The following is a 23040-nucleotide window of genomic DNA, read 5'->3' as shown; positions in this document are numbered from 1 at the left end:
TGCATTTGCATTCAGCACAAACAAAGAAATTGTTTTAATTAAGATTTCATTATAGTGAAAGTAGAGGGAAATGTCAAGCGTCAATTAGCCATCATGCGTTGGTTACAATAGTTTGCAGTAAACTTGCTGCAACCTTTACTTCACATGTGAGTCAGTGCAACAACAATGAACATGAAATACACTGATGTACTCTGATGACCAGAAATGAGCCAGAAAGAACTAAATCATTTGCTTGACAAAAATAAAAACGAAAACACATAAATACAAGTAGAAAAGATGTGTTGTGCTTGTATTCCAGTAGCTGATGTGGCGACAAAACTGATATTTAATTTGGACCATGCCTAATTAATGTCTAAAATGACCATGGTTACAGTCTTTCAGTTCAGTCATTCAGTCATAATGCAGGATTGTTTGTCTTATTTTCCATTTTTCTGTTATTAAAATTGTGGTTGGAAGTGTTTGTTGCCAGTGAGAGATGCGTTTTACAAAACAAGATTGCTTGTTTTAGGATTTGCACATTGTTTGTCCGATGTCTTCATCCTAATGGGGTGTGATCTTTTGTTGTGTTTATAATCTCACCGTGGCAGGCCTAGCAAAGTGTGGTTTAGGAGTAAAGTTTTGACTCATGAGAGTCAGCATTGGTGTAGCGGATTAGATTTATATTCGCGGCACCACTTTCTGTCCAGCTGAAAGAATCAAGATTTCATTTTAATAGGCTGTATAGGCCGATATACAAGTGATCAGTCAACATGTTGTCTGAACCGTGACTTCTGCATTCAGGGATTTCTTTCAATATCTTCCAGGAAATACACAAAAACAAGCGCTTGGTCTATAAGGATATTTATTGAACAATATTTACACCAAGAATAAACTATATGAATATATATCGTAGTATATGGATCATGGATGTCATAAACAGGACGTCTAAGCTGTAGCGGAGTGATGGTGGGAAGAATAATAGTTACGTTATTAAAACGGAGCTAGTTCCTGACGTAAATGAGAGATTATGAATTTAGAATTGGATAAATCATCTATCAGACATCAACCCATTGGATCAAAGTACTCAGATGGATTCTGCCTACTGGAGGGTGGTCCCATCTTTACTGGAGGGTGGTCCTACTCATCCAGACGAGCCTCTTTCTTGCGGACCTCCGTGGAGATGTTGAGGGCCTGGAGTCTGGCGTCGTGCTGTGGGTGTTCACACGTCCAGGCGTCTTCTGCTGGTACTGTTGGGTCTTGTTTAGGTTCGACTACCAGGGTGCAGTGATGCAACAGCTGTCAGATTTGGCAAAAAGGATCTTCTGAGCTTTGTCCAGGTTGAGAGATGACTAGATTTATCCTGACTAGATCACCAAAAACACTTCTTGTAAGCGGAGCCAAGAGAGAGAATAAAAGAACAGCTTTTTCGGTTGCAGGTTCGGTTTAAATAGTTTCAATAAAAAATATGCGTTCTTCACTTGGCTTAAAGTTTACTTGGGGTTAATAAGAAATATAGAGCGTGGTAACTCTGAGACGATCGGAAAGTTTGTAAAATGTATTTAAACAGGGCTAAGAATAAAAGTTCATTATTCCTCCACCATGACTAAAGTTAAACACTTGTTGATATCAGTTACACAAATACGTAATACAAGTTTATATTGTTCACCAACATGAGTAACTAAAGACAGGCAAAGAGTATGCGGATGAACTATATAAGCAAGGCTTATAAACATCAATGATACATACAAGTGTTACTAATTTGCATGAGAAATAAACAGAGAATAAAACATTATGTGCATTATAGTTTCAGCTTGAATACTGAGTTTGTCATTGTGGAGCTGTAACAATGTTGAACCATAGGTGCAGCAGACATTAGTTGTCTGTATAGTTTCACCTTGTGGTGCTGACAGAAGGGTCAGAGGTCAGCCGGTTCACAGCATGAGATAAGAGTCAAACCCAAGATTGAAAGGGGAGTTTATGTTTGTTTATTTTGCCTGATGAGTTTTATGACTTGAAATCTTTTGGGAGTTTTATCTGTAGATCAGTGGTGCCCTGCGTCGTAAGTTTCTAGTGACTTCAGGATGACCTGATGCTCTATGTGCTAAAGAGGATGTCTTGCTACATTGGAAATAGGGAGAAGTTACTTCTCTCTTGTCTATTAATGATAAGGTTTTTCAATAATGTGTGATTGCCAGCAGGTAGTCTACACTCATCATTAGGGTACAGAAGACAGCACTGTTGGTAATATGTAGGTGTTCTTACTGATTTACGATAGTTGTTGATGATAGAAAAAGTTATTTACATTAAACACCTTACAATTAGTTCACATCAATGCTCATCCCAAAGGTGACCACACACCAATCGCTTGGTTTATCATACATTCACTTGAAAGGCACAGTCACAACATTCACACTATCTCCCCTTGACAGAGGAAATTGATTGTTATTTTTTCATAACACAGGGTTCATATAAAGCCAGCCTGTTGGGTGTTTAGCCCAGAGTGAAAATAAGCCAGAGTAACAGAGGTGTGAAAGCCAGGCAGCCTGAGGCCGTGCTGTGCCCAGGGCACTGCACATACCCAGATGTGATTATCTTGTTATCTCTGTTATTTACTAGCAGACTCTGCTGCCCTCGGGACTTTCATCATCTCTCTTTGGCTATGTAAATTTTCATGATTGTGTTCTGTAATTTTAAGGCCGCTCTTTCTCTCTCTCCACTGGTCTCTCAGTTTCTCCATTTTTCAGGAAACTCATTTACTCTTTCAAGATCGCTGTCTGAGCCAAGGGTAGCAAAGTATACAAAGAAAATAGAAATTGGGATATGATTTTACTCAAGTACCAGCCAAAAATAAGGAAAATATGAACATTTTATTATACAGGAGCATTTTATTTACAGCAAAAGCAAGGAATTTCCAAGAATATGACACCACAAAGAACATGTGAGTAGTGCAAACAGACCCCACATTCTCCAGGTTTTAAGCCAAATTATTGAGACAAAATCTAATACTGTTACTAAAATAATGGCAGCTCTGGCTCAGCAGGTAGGGCAGGTTGTTCACTTACGACAAAGTTGACAGTTCAATCTCTGGCTCCTGTCCACATTGTGAGTAAGACACTGGACCCCTAATGGCATTAATACCTCATTAAGTGCATTGCATTGTGGCGTATTGCCATCAGTGTGTTGCCAGTGAGTGAAAGAGAGCCAACTTGGAGAGAACTGTGGATACAAGCACAGGCATATATAAATACAGTCCATTTAAAAAAATCACATATCACTTTGAATAAGAACGTCAGATATCTGAACACAGATAATAGAACTAATGTGTCTAGACAAGATTTCCTCTGCCTGTTTCACATCCTCCTCAGCCATAATTTTTTGCTTACTGTTCTCTTCTTTTATAGGAATTTACTGGATTCCTTGGGGAACTGTTGAGAAACATTGTCATGAAGATCCTCCTCAGTACTAATACTCTTAATTGAAGCACATCATAATCATACACAGCTTTTTCTACATCAATGTGAAAACACAGACAGGGGATGGAAATAATGCACAAACTGTGAGGCTAGATACATTTTATTAGTAGAAGTTTAGTATTTCTATTTTTATGCCGAGTAATGATTGGTGTCTTTGAAGGCAGCTGCCTCGAAGAAACACATTTAGTTTGGCCTGTTGGCCAAAATAATTGATTGGAAAGACTGGATATTTAAATGTTGCTAATTTGTGCATTTTTCATGATAATTGGTGCAATGTGTTTGTTTGTCTGCCGTTATGTCTCCTCCTCTCTTGGGTGTTAAAGAGGGCTTAAAGAGTCCCTCGGCATCCGAACACCAATTTCTGATTCCAGGTCTTTAATTAGTGAGGGGTGCTTAATGTAGCTGAACGTTGAGGTTAGATTGCATGTTTCTTTGTGATGCATTAAGTAACTTTGTGTAATCTTACATAAGGTTTTTTTTTGACACCTTGAAGTAGATAGAAAAAAATGTTTCAGTTGTTGTGTTAAAGGCAACCATGTCTAATGTGGTTGGGGAAATACGCACCTCGTTGGTCTGCACATAATATCTGACTGAAGACATTGACAGGCGAGGCACTTTTCAAGAAATACACAAACATGCGCAAGAGTGGTTTCTTAATGTTTCTTTTTCTTCAGGCCCCGCTGATTCCACTAAAGTCTGGATGCTCCACTGCTCTATCTGCCTGAGTAAGACCAAAAACAGAGACCTAATCCCACACCACTGTATCAGTGAGGATGGCTAATGTGTTTTTGTGCACGTGTGTGCACGACTAGAAGCTTTTGAAGTGGATGAGAAGGCAGGCAGATACATGTTGTGAAAGACTCACGAACTCAAAATATTCTGTTTTTCAACAGGTCAACAGCACACACAGGTGAAAACACACACATAAATGAATTACTGCTTACTCTCCCTCACCGTTCATGACGGTAGAACCCTTCAGATGACCCCACCGGCCACAGTTCAACTGGAAGTGGAGATGTAAGAGCCCCTCATTCTGATGCTCTGTCCTGGTGTTTCCCTGACAACCAGAGGGGCAGATATCCCCAACACATACAGGTCTGTATGTTTAAGTGCTTGTGTATTTCTGTGTTTATGTACTTGGTAGAGTAGAGGTGGTATTAAATTCATAACAATTGTATTGTGTTTTTTATGAGTTTGTATAAATGTTAAGTGTCAGACCAGGAAGAAGTGGCGAAGCTGCATTGTGAGCTGGACAGTGATGTTGCCCTGGTGATGATGAAATAATGGTGAAATACTGTAATAGCGGGGAAAGAAGCTGGGCAAGACCTCTATTCACAGAGCTGATGGAGTCCACTTAACCCTCGAAACAGCACAGCAGGATGGTTTCGTGCTGCACGTACACGCGCGCGCGCACACACACACACACACACACACACACACACACACACACACACACACACACACTGTAAAAAATAAGTTTTATATAAGCAAAAGCAAAATATGCACTCACCTCTTGTCTCACTATTGTCCTGTGTGCCTCTCTTCCTTCTCCTAGTTCCTGTATTTTGTGTGTTTCTTGCCCCTTGCTAGTCACCTCATCCCATTTATACACACCTCCTCCAAATTCCCTCATTAAGACTATCGTACATACCAACCACATTCCCATATGTGCCCTACTGCTTTTGTGTTTTTCCTGTGTAGCCGTTCGATGATCTGTCTGTCTGGTCTGCTTTCTTTCACAGTCAGTGTCTGCTAAAGACCTCCACATCTTTAAAACTTTTCTTACCTTCAGCACTTTAGGATCTTGGTGTAAGCGTTTTGGAAGCACAACGCCATCCCTCACTTATTTCCTGCCAACTCCTCTTTTCATAGACACCTTCACAGACATTTTCATTTAAATGTACAAACTTACATTTGGCTGGAAGTACAGAAAATATGACTAAGGAGTTTAAAGCGAAATGCTTTCAGCCTTTTCTGTTCAATTAAATTTTCTCACAAGTCCATTAGAGGTACAGTACCAGTCAAAAGTTTGGAAACACATTCTCATTCAATGTTTTTTTTCTTTTTTTCTCTTTTTTCTACATTATAGATTGATATTGAAGACATCCAAACTATGAAGGAACACATATGGAATTATGTGGTAAACAAAAAAGTGCACAACAAACCAGAATATGTTTTATATTTTAGATTCTTCAAAGAAGCCACCTTTTGCTTTGATGACAGCTTCATGAGGTCATCACCTGGAATGGTTTTCCAACAGTCTTGAAGAAGTTCCCAGAGGTGCTGAGCACTTGTTGGCTGCTTTGCCTTCACTCTGTGGTCCAACTCATCCCAGACCATCTCAATTGGGTTTAGGTCAGGTGATTGTGGAGGCCAGGTCATCTGACGCAGCACTCCATCACTCTCCTTCTTGGTCAAATAGCCCTTACGTAGCCTAGAGGTGCTGGAGGTGCAGGTTGTTGTCCTGTTGAAATACAAATGCTGTTCCCACTAAGCACAAACCAGATGGGATGGCATGTCGCTGCAGAATGCTGTGGTAGTCGTGCTGGTTAAGTATGCCTTGAATTTTGAATAAATCACCAACAGTGTCACCAGCAAAGCACCCCCACACCATCCCACCTCCTCCTCCATGCTTCACGGTGGGAACCACACATGTAGAAACCATCCGCTCACCTTTTCTGCGTATTACAAAGACATGGCTTTGTGAGCCAAAAATCTCAAATTTGGACTCATCAGATCAAAGTACAGATTTCCACTAGTTTAATGTCCATTCCTTGTGTTTCTTGGCCCAAAAAAGTCTCTTCTTCTTGTTGTTCTTCCTCAGTAGTGGCTTCTTTGCAGCAATTCGACCATGAAGGCCTGATTCACGCAGTCTCCTCTGAACAGTTGATGTTGAGATGTGTCTGCTACTTGAACTCTGCAAAACATTTATGTGGGCTCTAATCTGAGGTGCTGTTAATATGAGCGTTTCTGAGGCTGGTAACGCTAATGAACTGATCCTCGGCAGCAGAGGTAACTCTTGGTCTTCCTGTCCTGGTGCGGTCCTCATGAGAGCCAGTTTCATCATAGCATTTAATGGTTTTCACGACTGCACTTGAGGATACATTCAAAGTTCTTGAAATTTTCCAGATTGACTGACCTTCCTGTCTTAAAGTAATGATGGACTGTCGTTTCTCTTTACTTATTTGAGTGGTTCTTGCCATAATATGGATTAGAACTGTAGTCGAATAGGCCTATTCACTGTATAGAACTGTGCACCAAGCCTGCCGCTGCACAACACAACTGATGGTCTCAAACACATTAAGAAGGCAAGAAATTCCACAAATGAACTCTTGACAAGGCTCACCTGTTAATTGAAAAACCATTCCAGGTGACTACCTCGTGAAGCTGATTGAAAGATTGCCAAGAGTGTGCAAAGCTGTCATCAAAGCAAAAGGTGGCTTCTTTGAAGAATTTAAAATATACAACATATTTTGGTTTGTTTAACACTTTTTTTGTTTACCACATAATTCCATGTGTTCCTTCATAGTTTTGATGTCTTCAATATTAATCTGCAATGTAGAAAAAAATTAAAATAAAGAAAAACCACTGAATGAGAAGGTGTGTCCAAACCTTTGACTGGTACTGTATAACTGGATCAGTGGGTTCTGTAACACATATTCATTCTTCGAAGGAATGTTTTTAAATTATTAAGGTGTGCTTTTGTTGGAATAATAGATCAGGTCACAGGCGCTTAACTGTCTACCTGATCCGTTCAAGCTTTAGTCTTGTGTGTAGTCAGCTCCCTGAGCATTAAAATCTAAAATACCCTGATAGTACTGCAGCACTTTTATTTTTTCCAATCTATAAATGTTTTATGTCGTTTTAATGCCAAGACCTAAGGAAGTTGGCCTGCACCCAAACAGAAATTTGTACATATATTTCCAGACAGGCACTAAATAAACAGGGATGATTATTCCTAGAAAGAGCCTGTACGGTTGAAGTACTACTCATGTGGTCTCCAGGGAGCTGGCTGCTGCACATGAGTGAATTCACTGTCCTCCGTTCACCATAAAGTGTGAAAAATCTTATGTGTGTGCTGCTGATCATGACCATTTATAAGTGAAGCCATACTGTTGTCACCACAGAAGCAGGACCGGTATAATATTGGCTCCATGGCAACGCCGGCCGCCCACACTCCCCTCAGGCTGCATACAGGGGACGTGTGTGCGTGTGCGTGTGCGTGTGCGTGTGCGTGTGCATGTGCGTGTGCGTGTGAGAGAGTATGAGCGCAGAGGTGGTTGACTGACCTATTTTTCAGGCTGTTCATTTGAATCTGGATGAAGGGAGAGACGATGGGGTTTTTAATGATGGCACAAGAGACTTGAGCTTTGCTTCCCCCTTTTATAGGACTTCCACTGACATAACTGGGCTACCTGTAACTCCTTTGCATATTATACTCACAGCCGGACCCCAGCACCACTCATATGTTAAATTCCTAGTTTATGCTACTTCTCCGTGTGTGTCTTTTTTGTCTCGCTTGGTTTCTCAGTGTCACACCTCATTGCATACAGTATGTAGCAGGTCTCAAGGTGGGGACTCTGGCCCCTTGGTAGAGGATGTGGACAGTATGAAGGTGGAGAGAATCAGCCAATTAGACCCTAGGAATGGCCGGCAGTGTACCTGCAGGGTTAATCACCCAGCTCTCATAATCCAGGTGGGACTCTATGTCCAGCTGGGACTACTATGTATAGTAGTTCCAATCAAATGAGACATTTCTGGCATCATAGTCCTACTCAGCAGTTGTTTCTTGATATCAGTACTCTACATTAATGTATGAATGTGTATATTTTCAGTAGCTGGTGGTTGTCAGTGTTATAATTTCTGGCACCCAATCAGCAGCCATCAGAGGGAGGAGAGGAGGCAGAAAGTGTCCGGTAGCGTCCCTGCTTCTTTATCCTTGCCTCTCCTACTATTCCTCCTCTTCCTCCACCTCCTCCTCCTCCTCCTCCTCCTCCTCCTCCTCTTCCTCTTCTATACAACCCAAACCTCTACCCCAATTCCTAGTACCCCACAAGCACAGCAGGTTTCTTCATTCAGTTTCATTTCCTCAGCTCTTTTCTATCTTGCCTCCCTGCTGTGAGCACTATATATTCCTCTGCTTATCACACTTATGCACTCATATATAGAGGCTGTGGTACGTGCTTGAGCACACACATGCACAGACAGGATTACATCAGAATTATATATTTATTTGAACTCTGCGTTTTACTCGCTGCCTTCTTCCATCCCTCCACAGCTACTTGCCTGAAAAGTGATGTTGGTTTCCATAGCAACCGTCTGTGTCTGTATTAGAGGGGAGTTTCCTCGCACAGACTAAAAAGGACGCTGAGCGTGGGGAGTCACAAAAGCACACGCGCTCTCACACATGCATGTATTTGTAAAACTGTTGATTAGCAATCACCGCGTCCTTCACACAAAGTGTTTATTTTTAATGGCCCATAAAAAAAACTGTTGATTGGGTGATTCTTGCAGGAATGGGCTGTAGTATATTACAAATTACACATTCAAGTCAAATGAATATTTGTGGTGCGTAATGTAATGTGAAAAAAAGAGTGAGTCCCTAAAGATTCTTTTAATTTTTTTTTTTATTTCATAGGGCACTCACATTCTTTTGAATTGTAGAAGTGAGTGTTTTGGGTTGTATTGTGGCTTACAATTGCGTGGTGGTGGGTGTTACAGCAATTTTTTTGGATGAATACATGCATATACTTTATTTGTTGCACAATACTTCATATTCAATAGTATGACAATGAACAACATGACCATTTTCGTGGCAGACAAATATGAATTTATTCATACTGTGTACAGGTTTTCTGTGTGGAATTCACATGCTTCTTGATATGCTTGTGTGTGTGTCTGTCTGTGAGCTGCTCTGGGGCTCTCTCACTTTCAGAGGAATGTAGGTCAGTTAGACTGGAGACTGTAAATTGCCTATTGTTATGAGTGTGTTCCCTGTCTTCCACCAGATGCCTGCATGGAAAGATCCCAGATCTCTCTGACCCTGAATAGGAATGTATGTGTGTAGACAATGGATGAATAGAATGAATGGAGCTACACCCTATAAAACCTACTGCATTACAAGGGGTCTTGACTTTTTCACAGTTTTGCACTTTGCACAAACTGTTGTCAAATAAACAATTGTACTTCTATCTTTTTTCTGTAAAACACTGGTTGAAATATGCAGGAATATGCTCAACACATGCATGTCAGGAACATTTCTGACAGGGGAAATGATCCATTTGTGATCCACTGTGTAAACGTGCTTGGTAACCACTTGGCTGAGCAAAACAACAGAGTGGCATCTGGCTAGTGGTTATATATTTACATTTCGTGAGCCTCTCCCTCATGTAAACTATTGACAGCAGTCCCAACACATTATCTGTCTCCTCCATTAGGAGCTGGCCTGCAATTAGCCAGCACAAAGCAATGTGCTCAAACATTCTCAGTGGATAGAACAGCCTGTGTTTACATCTTTTCTCTGCCACCCTGTTTTTCTTCCTCCAACTCATTCCTCTCACTCACTCAATCTGAGCAAATATTCTGGTGCCTTTTTTTCTTTTTTTTCCACAGGAAAGAACCACACTCTAAACTGTGCTTCTGTAGCTTTCTCCTCTTATTTTCTACCCAGTGTCATGTAGTAAGTGTGTAGAATTGCAGTCAGCAGGGTGGGAACAGAAGGGGGTACCATTTGGCAACCTCAGATCCCTCTCAGTGGCTCCTCAAACTCTTCTTCTCACTAAATGATCTATCACACATGGCGCTGGCTGAGATATTCACAGTGTGCAGACTATTTAAGCTACATGGTCAGAATGAGTAATGCAGGAAATGATCACAGAAACAGGAATGATTTATTTCAAGCTCTGACAAACCGACATGACTGATTGTTTTTACCAGGTCAGCACGCTGTTAAAGCTCACGGCCATTCAGGGATGGCATCCATCACAGTGACCCACACTCCTGTCGTGCGTATGTGTGTATTCCTGGCTTTTTCTACATGCAAGCTTGTGAACGTATGTGTGTATGTGCATGGCGCAGATGTTCGTGTGTATTATTAAGCATATGTTTACTAATTTATCAGCTTTGTGACTGGAGCTCAGGGGCCATTACTCTGTGAGCTGGTGAAAGATTTGTGGCCGAGCAGACCTACCCTAGACGCCTACAACTTCCCTGAAGTAACCCATCAAGGATACATCGTTACACTCATATTTCATCATATATATTTTTTTATTTTTTTTTTACTTTGACATCGACAATGTAAAATCTCACTATAATATCTTTCTTTGGCTGTCTGGCTTTAGTCATTATATTGTGCAATGTAACAAGTAGATCTCTTTAAACTGATTGTGATTTTTGTTTAAAGGTATAATATGTACGATTTTAAGTTTCGTCTTGTAATACCACTTTGAACATGTAGAAGCGACAGTGAGTCACTGTAGCGTCCAGTCTGCCTGCAGTTCGGTTCTCAGCATGTTTGCAGTTTGGTAAAATTTTACATGTTCTTGTCCTGTTGTCAGTTAGTAGCTGGCTTCTTCTTTTTTTTTGTTAATTTGTAAAAAATAAATTATTTGTTTTTGTCAATTTGTTAAGCCTTTCATTTATGGTATAACATACTTATCTCTATTTTAAACAAGACCATAAAAGCAGGAAAAAAAGGTTTTAAATTGTCCATAAAATTGCTTCAGTTTGGTAGATTGTTAGATGACATGTTAATTTAGCTAGCCACATACAGCTATTCTAAATTACCTGAACCGTGTAACAACAATCGGTTGAATAAAAATACTAACAATTGCAGTAAAGTTATAGAATTAGTTACCTTTTCAAGCACAGTAGAACATTTATCAGTTTCCTGATGCATTACAGACTAATTAAAGGTGGAGAAAATGACCTAGGGCTAGTCAACATATAATTCAGTCTTCAAAGACACTTCCAATACAATAATTAAAACAAAAATAGTGTGCTGCAAATTAAATTTTTACAATTACCACCTGCACTTTGGTATTAATCGTTTTTTAAATCCAATTTTCAGTTGTTTTTGATGTTCAAATTGAACTCAAATATATTCCATGTTGGTCTGTGTTTGGGTGTGTATGTGTTTTACTTTGGGGCTTCAATCATTTCTATCATTGCAGAAAAATCCCCAGAAGTGTGTTTGACATAACCACTGTGTGTATCAGAGAGGCCATGTGCCCTGTGCGCTGTGTCAGTGTGTGACAGGACACGGCTTGTCAATGTGGACTCCCAGCGGGGGCTCACAAGTGGCCCAGACACTGGCTCTGGTCTGCCCGAGGTTGTTACCATGGCGACGTGGGGTCAACCAGACCCTGCTCATCCGTATTCAGGTCAGTTAATTATGCATCGGACACTAATGATGTGTAATGACTCTGTCCTTGGAAAAGGAGAAACTCAAAGAGAAAGGTGTTTGTGTGCAGATGAACTCTGTCTCAACAGTGTAGTTTGTTCCTGTTCAGGGTTTTATGAGTGCAAAGCGTGGGAGGGTCCAGTGAGCCGGTCTTCCCTTTGTCGTAGGGCCCTATTCTGTGATAACCGTGGTCAATAGTGCTACACTCACAACACTCACACACACCCATACCTTTTCATGTATGCTCCTGTAAAAACTGTTTAGATAAATACTGTTAAAGCTCATCTGCTATGTCTCTGAATGATTTTTCTGCCCCTGGCTATCGATCCTTCCATGCTATCCTCCTCCCTGCCTCCCACTCACAGATGACCTGGCACAGATGACTTCAGATTTTGACTTGCAGCTTTGGTGTGCAGACTTTGTATGCAGAACAAAGAGTTTTAGCACGGCCAATTAACCCTCGTAACACCTCCCTCAGTGACTAAACTCCCCAATATGCTCCTGCTGTCTCTAAATTTCTGTATCTATTCAGACAGGAAAATGCTGTGGGCTTAAGTACCAGAAAAACAGGTGAACATACAGCTTGATAAGATGGGTAGTTAATCAGGTGTTTCAGGGCAGGCTGGGAGGAAGAACAGTAAGTCCAGAGAGTGGCTAATTTATAGGTGTAACAATAAACACAGTGAGGTTGTGGCCTTGGCCCCCTTCCACTGTCCCTATCCTTTCACCTCTGAAGAATAACTCCTTGACCACTATTCTTACGGAGTCCTTTTACCAAGGAATTCAACATTAACCTGTCAGTGGTCTTTGTGAACATCTGAACATCACTTTTTTTCACACAAAAAAAACAAGCATGTGAAGCCCAAAATAAACCAACAGAAAGACAAAAGATGCTGATTTTGTCTTTCTATTGCTCTCAATGTTTATCTATCAGCTGCATGCACCTTTTCAAGAAAAGAAACCTCCTGAGTAAGGCTGCATCCAAAGATGTTGCACTTTATCACCCCCTACCTGCAACTTTAAATTTTACAGGCAGCGCTGGAAGCATCCTTCATAATCCTTCACAATCCTTCACTGTACTAACTCTCCCTCTATGTTTCTTTCCCTACATGTGTGTACAGATGTCGTGCGTCTGTCCGTTCTCGGGAGGAGCCTGTAACCAGCTGCTGTATATCGGCCCTGCTCAAAATTTCTGTCTGAGGCTTTGTGGGGTCAGTCCCCTCTCTGTCAGAGCTGCTCTCAGGTGTCCAACAGATGCTGCCCTACCTGCTGGCTTTCCACTGATCCGTGTCGGCGCTGTCCCTAACAGGCCCTCAGTCTTGGGTTGAGTTTACTTTGATGGGCACCAAGGACAAGGTACACACAAACATACACAAAAAAAAAACCATACAAAACTCTTTCATGATCTTTAAAGTGTAATAAAAACACATTTGATTTCTTAAAAGCAAATTCAGTGACCTATTATGAACTCATTGTGGAAGTCAAAAGGACCAGAATCATTGTTTGTGGAGTTCACTTTAGTTGTTTTACTCAGCTTAGCTTTGACTCAGTATTAGTTAAGTTTACTTGTGTCTGTGTTCGTATCTATATTACCTTGCTATCAGTTTGTCCAATGATAATACTTACATTCATGCTGTTAAACTGAAGTTGAAAAGTAGGTCAGGGTTGGGTGGCTTGTATCTCTCCAAACCATAATTAATGGTTAATTAAAAAAATGTATTTGCCTTTAATGGATAGACTACAGATCGTACAGAGATAGATGGGGTGGAGAAAAAAGAGATATGACGAGCAACAAAGTGTCTCGACTGGACTTCAACTGAGGGGTGTACTACAAAGTGAGATTAATGGGTTAGCGAAGTATGTTGAGACTAAAGCCTGGGTTGTCAGAATCACGAAGGTGGCTTTCTTTTAAGCCGGCTAGATCACCATGGTAACTGATGCTGCAAACTTACCCTGGTCCGGAGCAGGTTATGTTGGAGATATCGGATCAAACATAAGAAAGTACCACTTACTGACCAATCAATTCTCTTGGAAAAATATCAGCACCAATCGGAGAAGATCCTGTGCAGCTCGTTGCACTGAGTGAGACAGTGAGACCGTCCTCTGAGGAGTGAGACAGTCCTCTGAGGAGTGAGACAGTGAGACAGTCCTCTGAGGAGTGAGACAGTGAGACCGTCCTCTGCGGGGGGCAGAGTGTTCAGAGACCGACAAACCTCTGTGACTTTCCCCGGTGATTTTTATGAGGTATACATTCATTTCATAGTGGGGTTTTTTTTACTGATATCATCCTACAACAGGGACTGATTGATGCACTAAAGCATTGCACTTATACTTACAAGATACAACAGTAAACTTACCTACCGCTTTGAATGATGTTTTTATATTTATTTCTTATTTGCTCCTAATCTAATAATAAATAACATCCATGTGTAATTAGTACGACCTTCCTGTACATTTTGTGGGAAGGTGATATTATAGGCAAAGTCTTTCAACTTCGGCGACACATTCACATCCTGATTATGTGTTTAACTTCATTGTAGGTTTTTAAAATTATACTTTGCTCCTCATTTTAAAAAACATATGTCGCTCTGCTGTCATAACACTTGTCCATGTTTGTGATTGGTCAGATGCTGCAAACACCTCCTCTTTTATGTGGACGCGCACAGAGACGAAAGCAGAAAGCTTGAGTTAACAGAGAAAGCTGATAACTACTGTCACAGTACTGATTATCTCTGACTGACAGTTTCCGCTTTATTGAGCCAGCTCAGGCAAAGAAAGTCTGGGTATATTGAACCTGCCTCATAGTACACCCCTCTGGTGACACTGGTTATGTGGTATGCATCCTGCCTGTTCCCTTAATGATGGAATTTAAGTTGAGTATTTACATGAAACAAAATTGTTCTAAATATTATCAATATTTGGTGTTACATTTTTCCAGCCAAAATAAAATATGACCAAAAACACTCTCAGGCAGTAAACAGTTTTCAGTTCATGTTTGATAGGTTTTGGTCTGTTTGGTTTTCATGTTTGGACGTGACCAGGCAGCGACAGCAGCACTTTTGTTAGTTAATTAGTTAATTTTGATAAATGTCTCCCGGACGTTGCATCATCTGAGCCTGTAAAGAGTTCGGAGCCCATCTCCACTCCATCAGTTGAATTACACTGAGCAGACACACATCAAAACAGTCAGTGACTTCATGACAGCCACATGTCCACTGGTCAGGTTCAGAGGTTCTCTGATGATCATTAATAGTGAAGCATCAGTATGTAACCAGCATGTTACTGTTGTAGCTGCTGCAGGTGGAGCTACTTTGAACTACTTTATATCCAGTTTTATATCCGGGGACAGCAGATAAATCTGAAGGGCCGTCAGATGGTTGCTGGGAGCGTAAAGAAGAAAAAATTAAGTTCTGATGCACAAATCTGTTTTCCGTTTTTTGACATTTTCTCTAATCTTTGGTGAGATTTTGGATCATTTTAAGAATCACTGAGATAAAAACCATTTAAGAAATTTAGAGGGAAAAGTAACTATTTGGTGGAGCTGTAAACAAGTCAGACATCTGAAATGTGACCCTGACTACACACTGCTTTTTGTCAGATGTCAGAAACCACTCAGGCTTGAAACAACTGGTTTAAGCCTTGACAATCTGTTGTATTTTAAAAGTTTGTTATATTATGCATTGTGAAAAAAAATCTTTATCTGAAAACAAACCTAAGCTGTCAAATAATGGAGCAGAAACTATATTTCCCCTTGAAATGTGGTGGAGTGGAAGTTCAAAGTGGCATCAAATGAAAATACTCAAGTAAAATACACGTCTGTCAAAACTGTACTAAAGTATCATACTTAAGTAAATGTGCTTACTTTCCACCACTAATTGTAAATGTTGAGGTTTGATAGCTATAGTGAAACTAAATCCATCATCTTCAGATAATGTCTGGATCACAAATTAATGGTCATATAGTGACATGAAAACAAAAATGACATCTAGTGATGGTTCTTTGAACAAACTCTACACAACTGTTAATCAATGACAACGCTATAATTCAGTCTGAATTAAAACAATGGACTAAATTAGAATGGAGAAAGTATCAGTGATAGAACAACTGTACATTATATGATTTGTTTATTTGTATTAGTCATTCAATAATCATGAGCCGCAACACAACCACATATCTTGTTTATTATGATTTTATTTGTAAGTGTCCAATACAGAAGCAAGAGAGAATTTAAAAAAATTTAACCATACCAACAAGAAAGTTGGCACTGAAACTCTCTATCCTGATTTAATTTGAATTGTTGGGTTTCTCTGTATAATGTTGTAAAGTTCTGCTGTAAGGACTTAAATGTGTTACGTGCCATGAAATAAATTGTGTTGCGATTTGGCGCGATATAAATATACAATTGAATTTCTTTATTCAATGTATAACTCAATACTGTCACGCAGAGAGCGTGTGTACAAATGGCCTACATGCCCAAACAAAAGGTGTGGGTAACCGTAGGTCACAAATCTTAAATTATTAAATCCTCCTGCTCCTCCGTTTCTTCCCATGTTTGTGATTTTGTCACAAGAATTCCCACATCATCACATGGAAATTCACAGCGCCACGTTTTTTTATGATGCGGTTTAATGTCACACCTTTGTGGGCCGTGTTTGTTTTCGAAGCAGAGCCAACAATGACTTTCCCTGAATCAACCCTCATGCAGACGGAGAGGGGCCGCTGCCCCCACTGGCTGTGGAGCAGGTATCGATGACATCGTTGTCTATCTTATATACAATGCTGATTTCACTGTTGTAATATACTGTGGGAGGATAATTCAATATATTATTGTCTAGATTTGTTACCAGATTTAACACCCATCAATCAATATTCAATTATGCCGAGTGCTGCTTTTACATTGTAAAACTCTAGTAATGAAGTTTCTCAGATTTAATTTGCAATTTGAGCCACAGTGCATCTCCTTTCCTAGAAACTGGTCCAGTGTTTTCAAAGGAAATTTGCATAACTTTGTAGTGCTAAGTAACTATGGCTCATCATTGACCCTCACCTTCCTCTAAATGTGTGCTTATTTAATGTCAGGTGTAATGCGAAACACAAAACCCCCCATCTTTACCCACTAATTCCTCTGTATCCTTTCATCTTAAAGGGGTTGTGAGCTGACAAATGTCTTTTGCCAAACATGACATTAAAGAACCTTCGACAGATAAAAAGAACAAGAAACTGACTGAACAGATTATACAATCAAAAAAAAACAAAAAAAAAAAAAACATTTTATTTATAGAGACTCATTAATGATATGAGGTGTTGGTGGGGTCTTAGCTCAGCCAGGCATTTCTCCTTGTATATTCGGTGTAGACAACAATATTACATGATTTGCATTCCTGCTATCCAGTTCCTGTTCCCTGCATCACTTCAATGGCAGTGTCGCTTGATGTCCATCAAGCTCTTCACTCTTCTCCTCAAAGTGGGTCTGGCCACATCTGGTCAAACTAGTGTTGTTTCCTCCTGAATGAGCATCCTGGGTAAAAGAGACCGCAATTTAGTTTTGGAGTAAAATTAGCAATCATATTTGATTTTGAACTTTTTTGGGGAGGCTTTGATTCAATTTTTGGTTGTATTGTAACTAATATTTTTTCCATCTTATTTGCCGTTTATCTAAGAGGTAAAACTCCTAAAAAATATATATATATATCCCTTGTTTTTCTGCGGCAGCTAACAATTTTTTAGAAAGTCCAGTTAGACCTCTTCAGATGTTTTGTGCAACCATCAGATTAAACCATCAGGCTCATTGGTTTAAACCAGAAAACGTTGATTTTTTAGTATTCTAATTCATTAACTTTGTGTACAGTACAGCTTTACAGATACTGGAGTTTTGAGGCCAAAACTGACAGATATTTGGGAGACTGTAAAGATCAGCTAACAATGTACCAGCTGGTATTCTCTACAACATGTAGCATCAACAAACAATCTTGATATACAGTAGATCCCCTACTTGTTTGTTATTGACAAAGTTGGTAATGCCACAGTTAGAAAATCAACTAGTCGGAGCTCTCTGCGGACAAACTATCTAGAAAAATCCCAAACCTGCTCTGGCATTTCTGTACTGTAATTTCTTGTTACTTATCAACCAGTATAAATGATGGAAAGAAAAGATTTGTCTCTTCCTCTTATTTGCATTGTGGCTCCAGAAAGTCTCTTTGGATTTCTCTTATTTGCAAGTGATTCCTTTTTGTTTTACTTTCCGCATCTAATTGACGACTCCTTATCTTGTGACCAACTCAGTATTACCATACGAAAGCAGATACAAAAGGAATGGGGGTGATTGTCAACCGTTTGTCACACTGTATAAAAGCTGCCCTGCGGAGGAGTGACGTGGGCTTTTTGCTGGACACCTCTCTTTGAGGGTGGCATGTATTTGCTCCTTCTTGCAAGAATAAATGTCCGATGCGTTTGATTTTGAACCAAGCCTCTTGAGTAATTTTTCCAACAATAAAGTATATACCAAAACATCTGCCAACATCGATTTATCTGTTGCTTTAGTTCTACTACAGACTCACAAACGATCATAAAGTTTCAACATTATTTAAGAACGTGATATGAAACAGAAAGCCCTGGAAAAAGATAGTAAGTTTTTATTTATTTGTTATCGTTTGGTTATTTTTGTGAAACTAATATGAGATTAAAATGATTTTTTTTTTTTTATGAAAAAGTCTTTAAAACTTCAATCACATCACACCCTTTACTTAGGTGTTCCTAATAAACTGACAACAGAGTGTAAATGTTCTTGTCACATTTACAGAGACAAACACAAGTAGACATCAACAGTTTTTAGTGGGGATTAGCAGTACAAAACCAGTCAATGCAGCAGGGATGTTGTATAAACTGACTCGCTGACAAGGCGATAACAGATAAAGGGAAGACTAAAATCCATGTTGCTATCTGCCTTTTCAAGAGTGAATCACTTCGAAACAAGTGTGGTTTTAGTGCCACTGCACTCATAAGTTACTCAAAGCAGAGCGCTTTCGAGAAGCCCTCGGTTACCACGGCAGCAGAGCACAGTGGAGAGTGGGTGGGATGGCGAGAGCGTCAGTAAAAACAAACCCTGACCTTGAGCTCAACTAATTCATGAACATACCATCCAAAGACTCCTGTTATTTCCTCAAATGTGCGCCGACTGGCGAAGTGATTCTTTTCTGCAGATTGGATACTCTTCCCAAACTATAACCTGTGCTACTTAATCTAAAGAAATGTGTGAAAAAGCCCATCGAATTTGTGCTTGCAGTCGATTGTGCAGAAATAGATCAGCAATGATGAATTCCTCTCACAACCACAAGAGTTACTGTATGCCTCATTTGACACCTCCTCATGAAGATCACAATGAGAGGGAAACACAAAGGCAAATGTCTAGGAGTCAGTCAGAGGTGTGTTGTGCTAACCTCCCCCACCTGGCACAGTATTGGGTTTAGGGACATTCTGTTTTTAGCTTTAGCCTCAAGCCAGGTAAAGCCAAGACGTTTTCCAAATGTTATTTTATTATCTCTCAGTGGTGGTTGTATGGCCAGTTTAACCTGTAAGGGGCAACAGGACACGAAGGCCTTCCTTTAAAGTTTTGATTAAAGAAACTGCTGAAATTCTACCAGGTTTTGTGCAGGTTTTATAAAACCTCACGTTAAAAGTCTAGTTTCATCGAACCAAGCGCCCACCCAACCGCAATTCACTTTTACAGTCTTAAAACGTATCCAATTTTTCTTTACGTAATAATCTAAATGATTTTCATTTAAATAGTTGCCTTTCGCTGTCACTACATGAGGTAACACAATCGTGACTTAGCCCGCTGATGAAAGTGGTTTTATTTGCCGTGTTTGGAGCTTAATGAGCGGACTGTTTGTGGCGACATTCTGGAGAAGAAAAAACAACAACAACAACAACACACACGCTGGACACAGTTAGTTAAGCTTTGAGTGTGAAGTGCCGTTTAATAAAAAAAAAAAATCCCGGACTCAGCAAGCGTTGTGAGTAAATGTTTACAATGGCCAAACAAATGAAGAAAAAAATCTGTGACTACAGATGACGGAAGTTTTAAAAATAAATGCAAATTCCAAGAAAAAGAAATGTCATCACACAGACAACACCGTTTGGTTCTCTGGGAAGTGAAGTCCAAAAACACAGCTGCAATTACCGCTAATCGCCATAGGTGTCACCAAATAGAGCAAAACGGAGATCTTCTTTGAGATCAATGTGGCTTTTTGGTTTTTTTGCATATTCAATAGAAATAGCCCCAAGACAAATATCAAAGTAAAAATATCTCTGGCTGATATAATGCAAATATACATGTTTGGCTCTCAAACTCGGCAGCATCAGCCAGATTCAACGAGCGAAATGGAAACAGACCGGAGTTGAGTCTCAGTTTTAGGCTCGTCTTGTGCAGACATGTGAAAGCCATTGTCATGGGATTACATTTTTTTTTTTTTTTTTTTTAAATATCGTTTTATATAAACCCACCACAAATGAATAAAACTAGAATCTACTATTTAAACACGCGCAACACTATTATGTGGATGTGTAGTGCTAAATGAATAGTAAGATGAGCAGAACTGGTGTTCCCGTACCTTCTGTGAGGCGGGCTTTCCCTCCTGTCGGCTGGCAGAGGACTGTGGAGCAGCCGACACACAGCACTACTGTCTGAGCGTGACTGAACACTGTGGTGATCTTGTAGCAACCTGCAAACCACACATGCAAACCATCTGATGAGACAACCATGACAGTTACACAGAAAACAACAGCCAGCTGCCAACCCCTACACAACCATTACATAATCAGACCTAATCTGGATTACTGGTGTGTCCTTGCAGCTGTTTGTGTTAAGAGTCACTGAAATAACCAATTTCACAGACAACTACAAGTGTCACTGTATGCCTTATTTGACAACCCAATCACAAAGGAAACAATGAAAGGTCAACACATAAAGGCAAATGTACTTTAGGTATTATATTCATGATTTAAAGTACACATTCAAATATAAAAAAATTAAAGCACAGATTATTTACTACTTCCCCCTGCAATATAAATTAGTCTCTTACAGATGGTAAAATGTACTACTTATAAAATGTGTTATTTTAAAAGGTTTCCTCTTATCTTCAATACCTAAATCACTAAATGACACAAATCTGAGGGTCTGCTCTGGTTACCATTTTACAAACTGACCTGGACACTTGACATCCATAAAATAGGAATTAGGACACTGTACAAGACGTTTTTTCTTGTGTGTCCTCTTTTCTTCCTCGATGCTGGGGTGCAACAGATCCTTTGCGAGCTGAAAGAAAAAGACAACAGTTCCATCAATTATTTGACTAAATAAATGTAAAATATATCCCAGCGAGTGTTGTTGAAGTTGCAGTATAATACGGGAAAATATCTGTTGGGAGTCAAAAGGTTTTTACAACAAGGCTTAGAGAAAGGCAAAATTAGAAATCTCTTTACTGTTATCAGATGAGAAAACAGGATTAAAAAAGAAAGTAAAAGTGTTAAAAAAAAAAAAAAAATTAAATAAATAAATAAAAAAGTGCGTAGAATACTTTTAAGGCGATCACACTTGATGAACTGCAACATCTTACAAAATTGAGATTTGACCATCCGAAAATAAATGTGGCTGGTGAACATTGATCAAAAATACTTAAATCTACGATTTACCAGCAGTTTCGTAACGAGTTTAACCAGCTTTCATCTCGGTACCGATAATAAAAGCACAAAATGCGGGGAGCCGCGTGCTCGGCTTCCTTGCACACGTGTTTCGCCATATTGTTCTCTTCGCATTTTCACATTTACAACACAACAAAATCAAACTGCCGAGTCCAACATAAACTAAACACAATATTACGCTGCATCATATAATAGCCGGATTGTAATAACAACTATAAAAAAAAAAAACGGCATCGGTACTTACAGACATGTCTGCGTGTTTGGGGTCTCACCGTGGCTACACACACGCACCGGAAACTGTTGGCTGACTGGGAGGAAGACCCGGAGGAAGAACCCGGAGGAAGAACACTTACTAAAATATTTGTAAACGTTTACATTGAACTATCTGTTAGATAAGATGAAATAATTACACGAAATTAAACATCATCGTGTGAAGGGACCCGAAAAACAAAAATAATATTTTATTCTGTCGCACTTAATAAAATATTCTGGAGTAATAGTTATTATCTAGAGATCATTCAAATTGGCGATTACATTTTTTTTTAATTTGGTTTAATGAGATTTTTTTTAAACCCCTTGCCTTTCAACAATAAAAATGTTAACTAGAGCCTATTTTACAGAGATGCATGTATTAAAAAAAAAAACTGCAGTTAAACTTCTGTTACCTGCAGGTGGCACCAGTGTGTCCCTCTCCAGAGGCAAAATGCAAAAGTGACCAAAAAATCAGCCAGAAAGGATAAGGACAGAGAAGCTGCAGAAGCATTCCTTTATAGGGTTTGTCTTGATAATTGCCTCATTTCCACCTGTTGTCTGTTCTATTTGCACAACAGCAGGTGAAACTGATTCACAATCAGTGTTGCTTCCTAACTGGACAGGTTGATTTCCCAGAAGTGTGATTGTGTTGTGTACATTGTATTGTTTAAGTGTTCCCTTTATTTTTTTGAGCAGTGTATTTAGCTACATTCCAACACTGGATTATAAATATAGAATTTACAAATATATGATTTTTTTTTTTTAATTATTATTCATGTATTAAAAAAAGTACTTTTTTTTTTATTTTTAGTTGACTTCATGTAGCTATCTATGTTCCTGTTTTTACAGGTTTTTGTTGTTGTTTTTGCTGCTGTGACATTTTTCCCTGGGGATCAACAACTTTTATCCTATATCATGGGGGAAGTCAATAATATTTAACACAATCTGTTAATATACAACACATTGTTAAAGATTAATGGTTTCAAACCTTTTTGTCTTACAGATGGCAGTGTTTAGTCTGGGTCACATCTCAGATGAGTTGCTAACAGCTCCACCAAAGAGTGACTTTTCCCTCTAAACTTCTCAGGGTTTTATTGCAATAAATGTTCAAATGATCCAATATTTCACCAAAAATCAAAGATTAGAGAAAAAGTCCAAAACCTGAAAAGACATTTATGGATCAGAACTTTGTTTTCATTCTTTCCTTGGGATCTGACAAATGCTTACTGACATTTC

General features: G+C 39.4%; 1 protein-coding gene and 2 non-coding genes across 3 annotated transcripts; all 3 read right to left on the bottom strand.

Moving 5' to 3' along the window:
* Positions 1-16016: 16016 nt before the first annotated feature.
* Positions 16017-21872, bottom strand: rps27.2 (ribosomal protein S27, isoform 2). Its single transcript, XM_069142725.1, has 4 exons — positions 21797-21872; positions 21058-21166; positions 20463-20573; positions 16017-17371 (listed from the first exon to the last, which is right to left on the bottom strand). Exons 1-4 carry the CDS (start codon positions 21800-21802, stop codon positions 17343-17345), a joined length of 255 nt encoding a protein of 84 aa, XP_068998826.1. The 5' UTR covers positions 21803-21872; the 3' UTR covers positions 16017-17342.
* LOC138194610 (small nucleolar RNA SNORA13) lies at positions 19122-19252 on the bottom strand. The gene has a single exon (XR_011177940.1). It is a non-coding gene; the product is annotated as a small nucleolar RNA SNORA13 (small nucleolar RNA).
* On the bottom strand, positions 20692-20824 carry LOC138194609 (small nucleolar RNA SNORA13). Its single transcript, XR_011177939.1, has one exon. It is a non-coding gene; the product is annotated as a small nucleolar RNA SNORA13 (small nucleolar RNA).
* Positions 21873-23040: the final 1168 nt, after the last annotated feature.

The sequence above is a fragment of the Embiotoca jacksoni genome, unplaced genomic scaffold, assembly GCF_022577435.1.
Source record: "Embiotoca jacksoni isolate LCO1_2020_lvr unplaced genomic scaffold, fEmbJac1.0.p SCAF_11, whole genome shotgun sequence".
NCBI classification, from domain to species: domain Eukaryota; kingdom Metazoa; phylum Chordata; class Actinopteri; family Embiotocidae; genus Embiotoca; species Embiotoca jacksoni.
Note: the sequence above shows the minus strand (reverse complement) of the source record. Positions and strands in the feature narration are given on the sequence as shown.

Bases quoted from the DNA above. Each gene is read 5' to 3' on its own strand.
- rps27.2 (XM_069142725.1), bottom strand. The intron at 20,574-21,057 runs GTCAGTTTGTAA...TGTGGTTTGCAG, and splicing joins TATGGATGTCAAGTGTCCAG to GTTGCTACAAGATCACCACA. The intron at 17,372-20,462 runs GTACGGGAACAC...TCTTTTACCCAG, and splicing joins GAAAGCCCGCCTCACAGAAG to GATGCTCATTCAGGAGGAAA.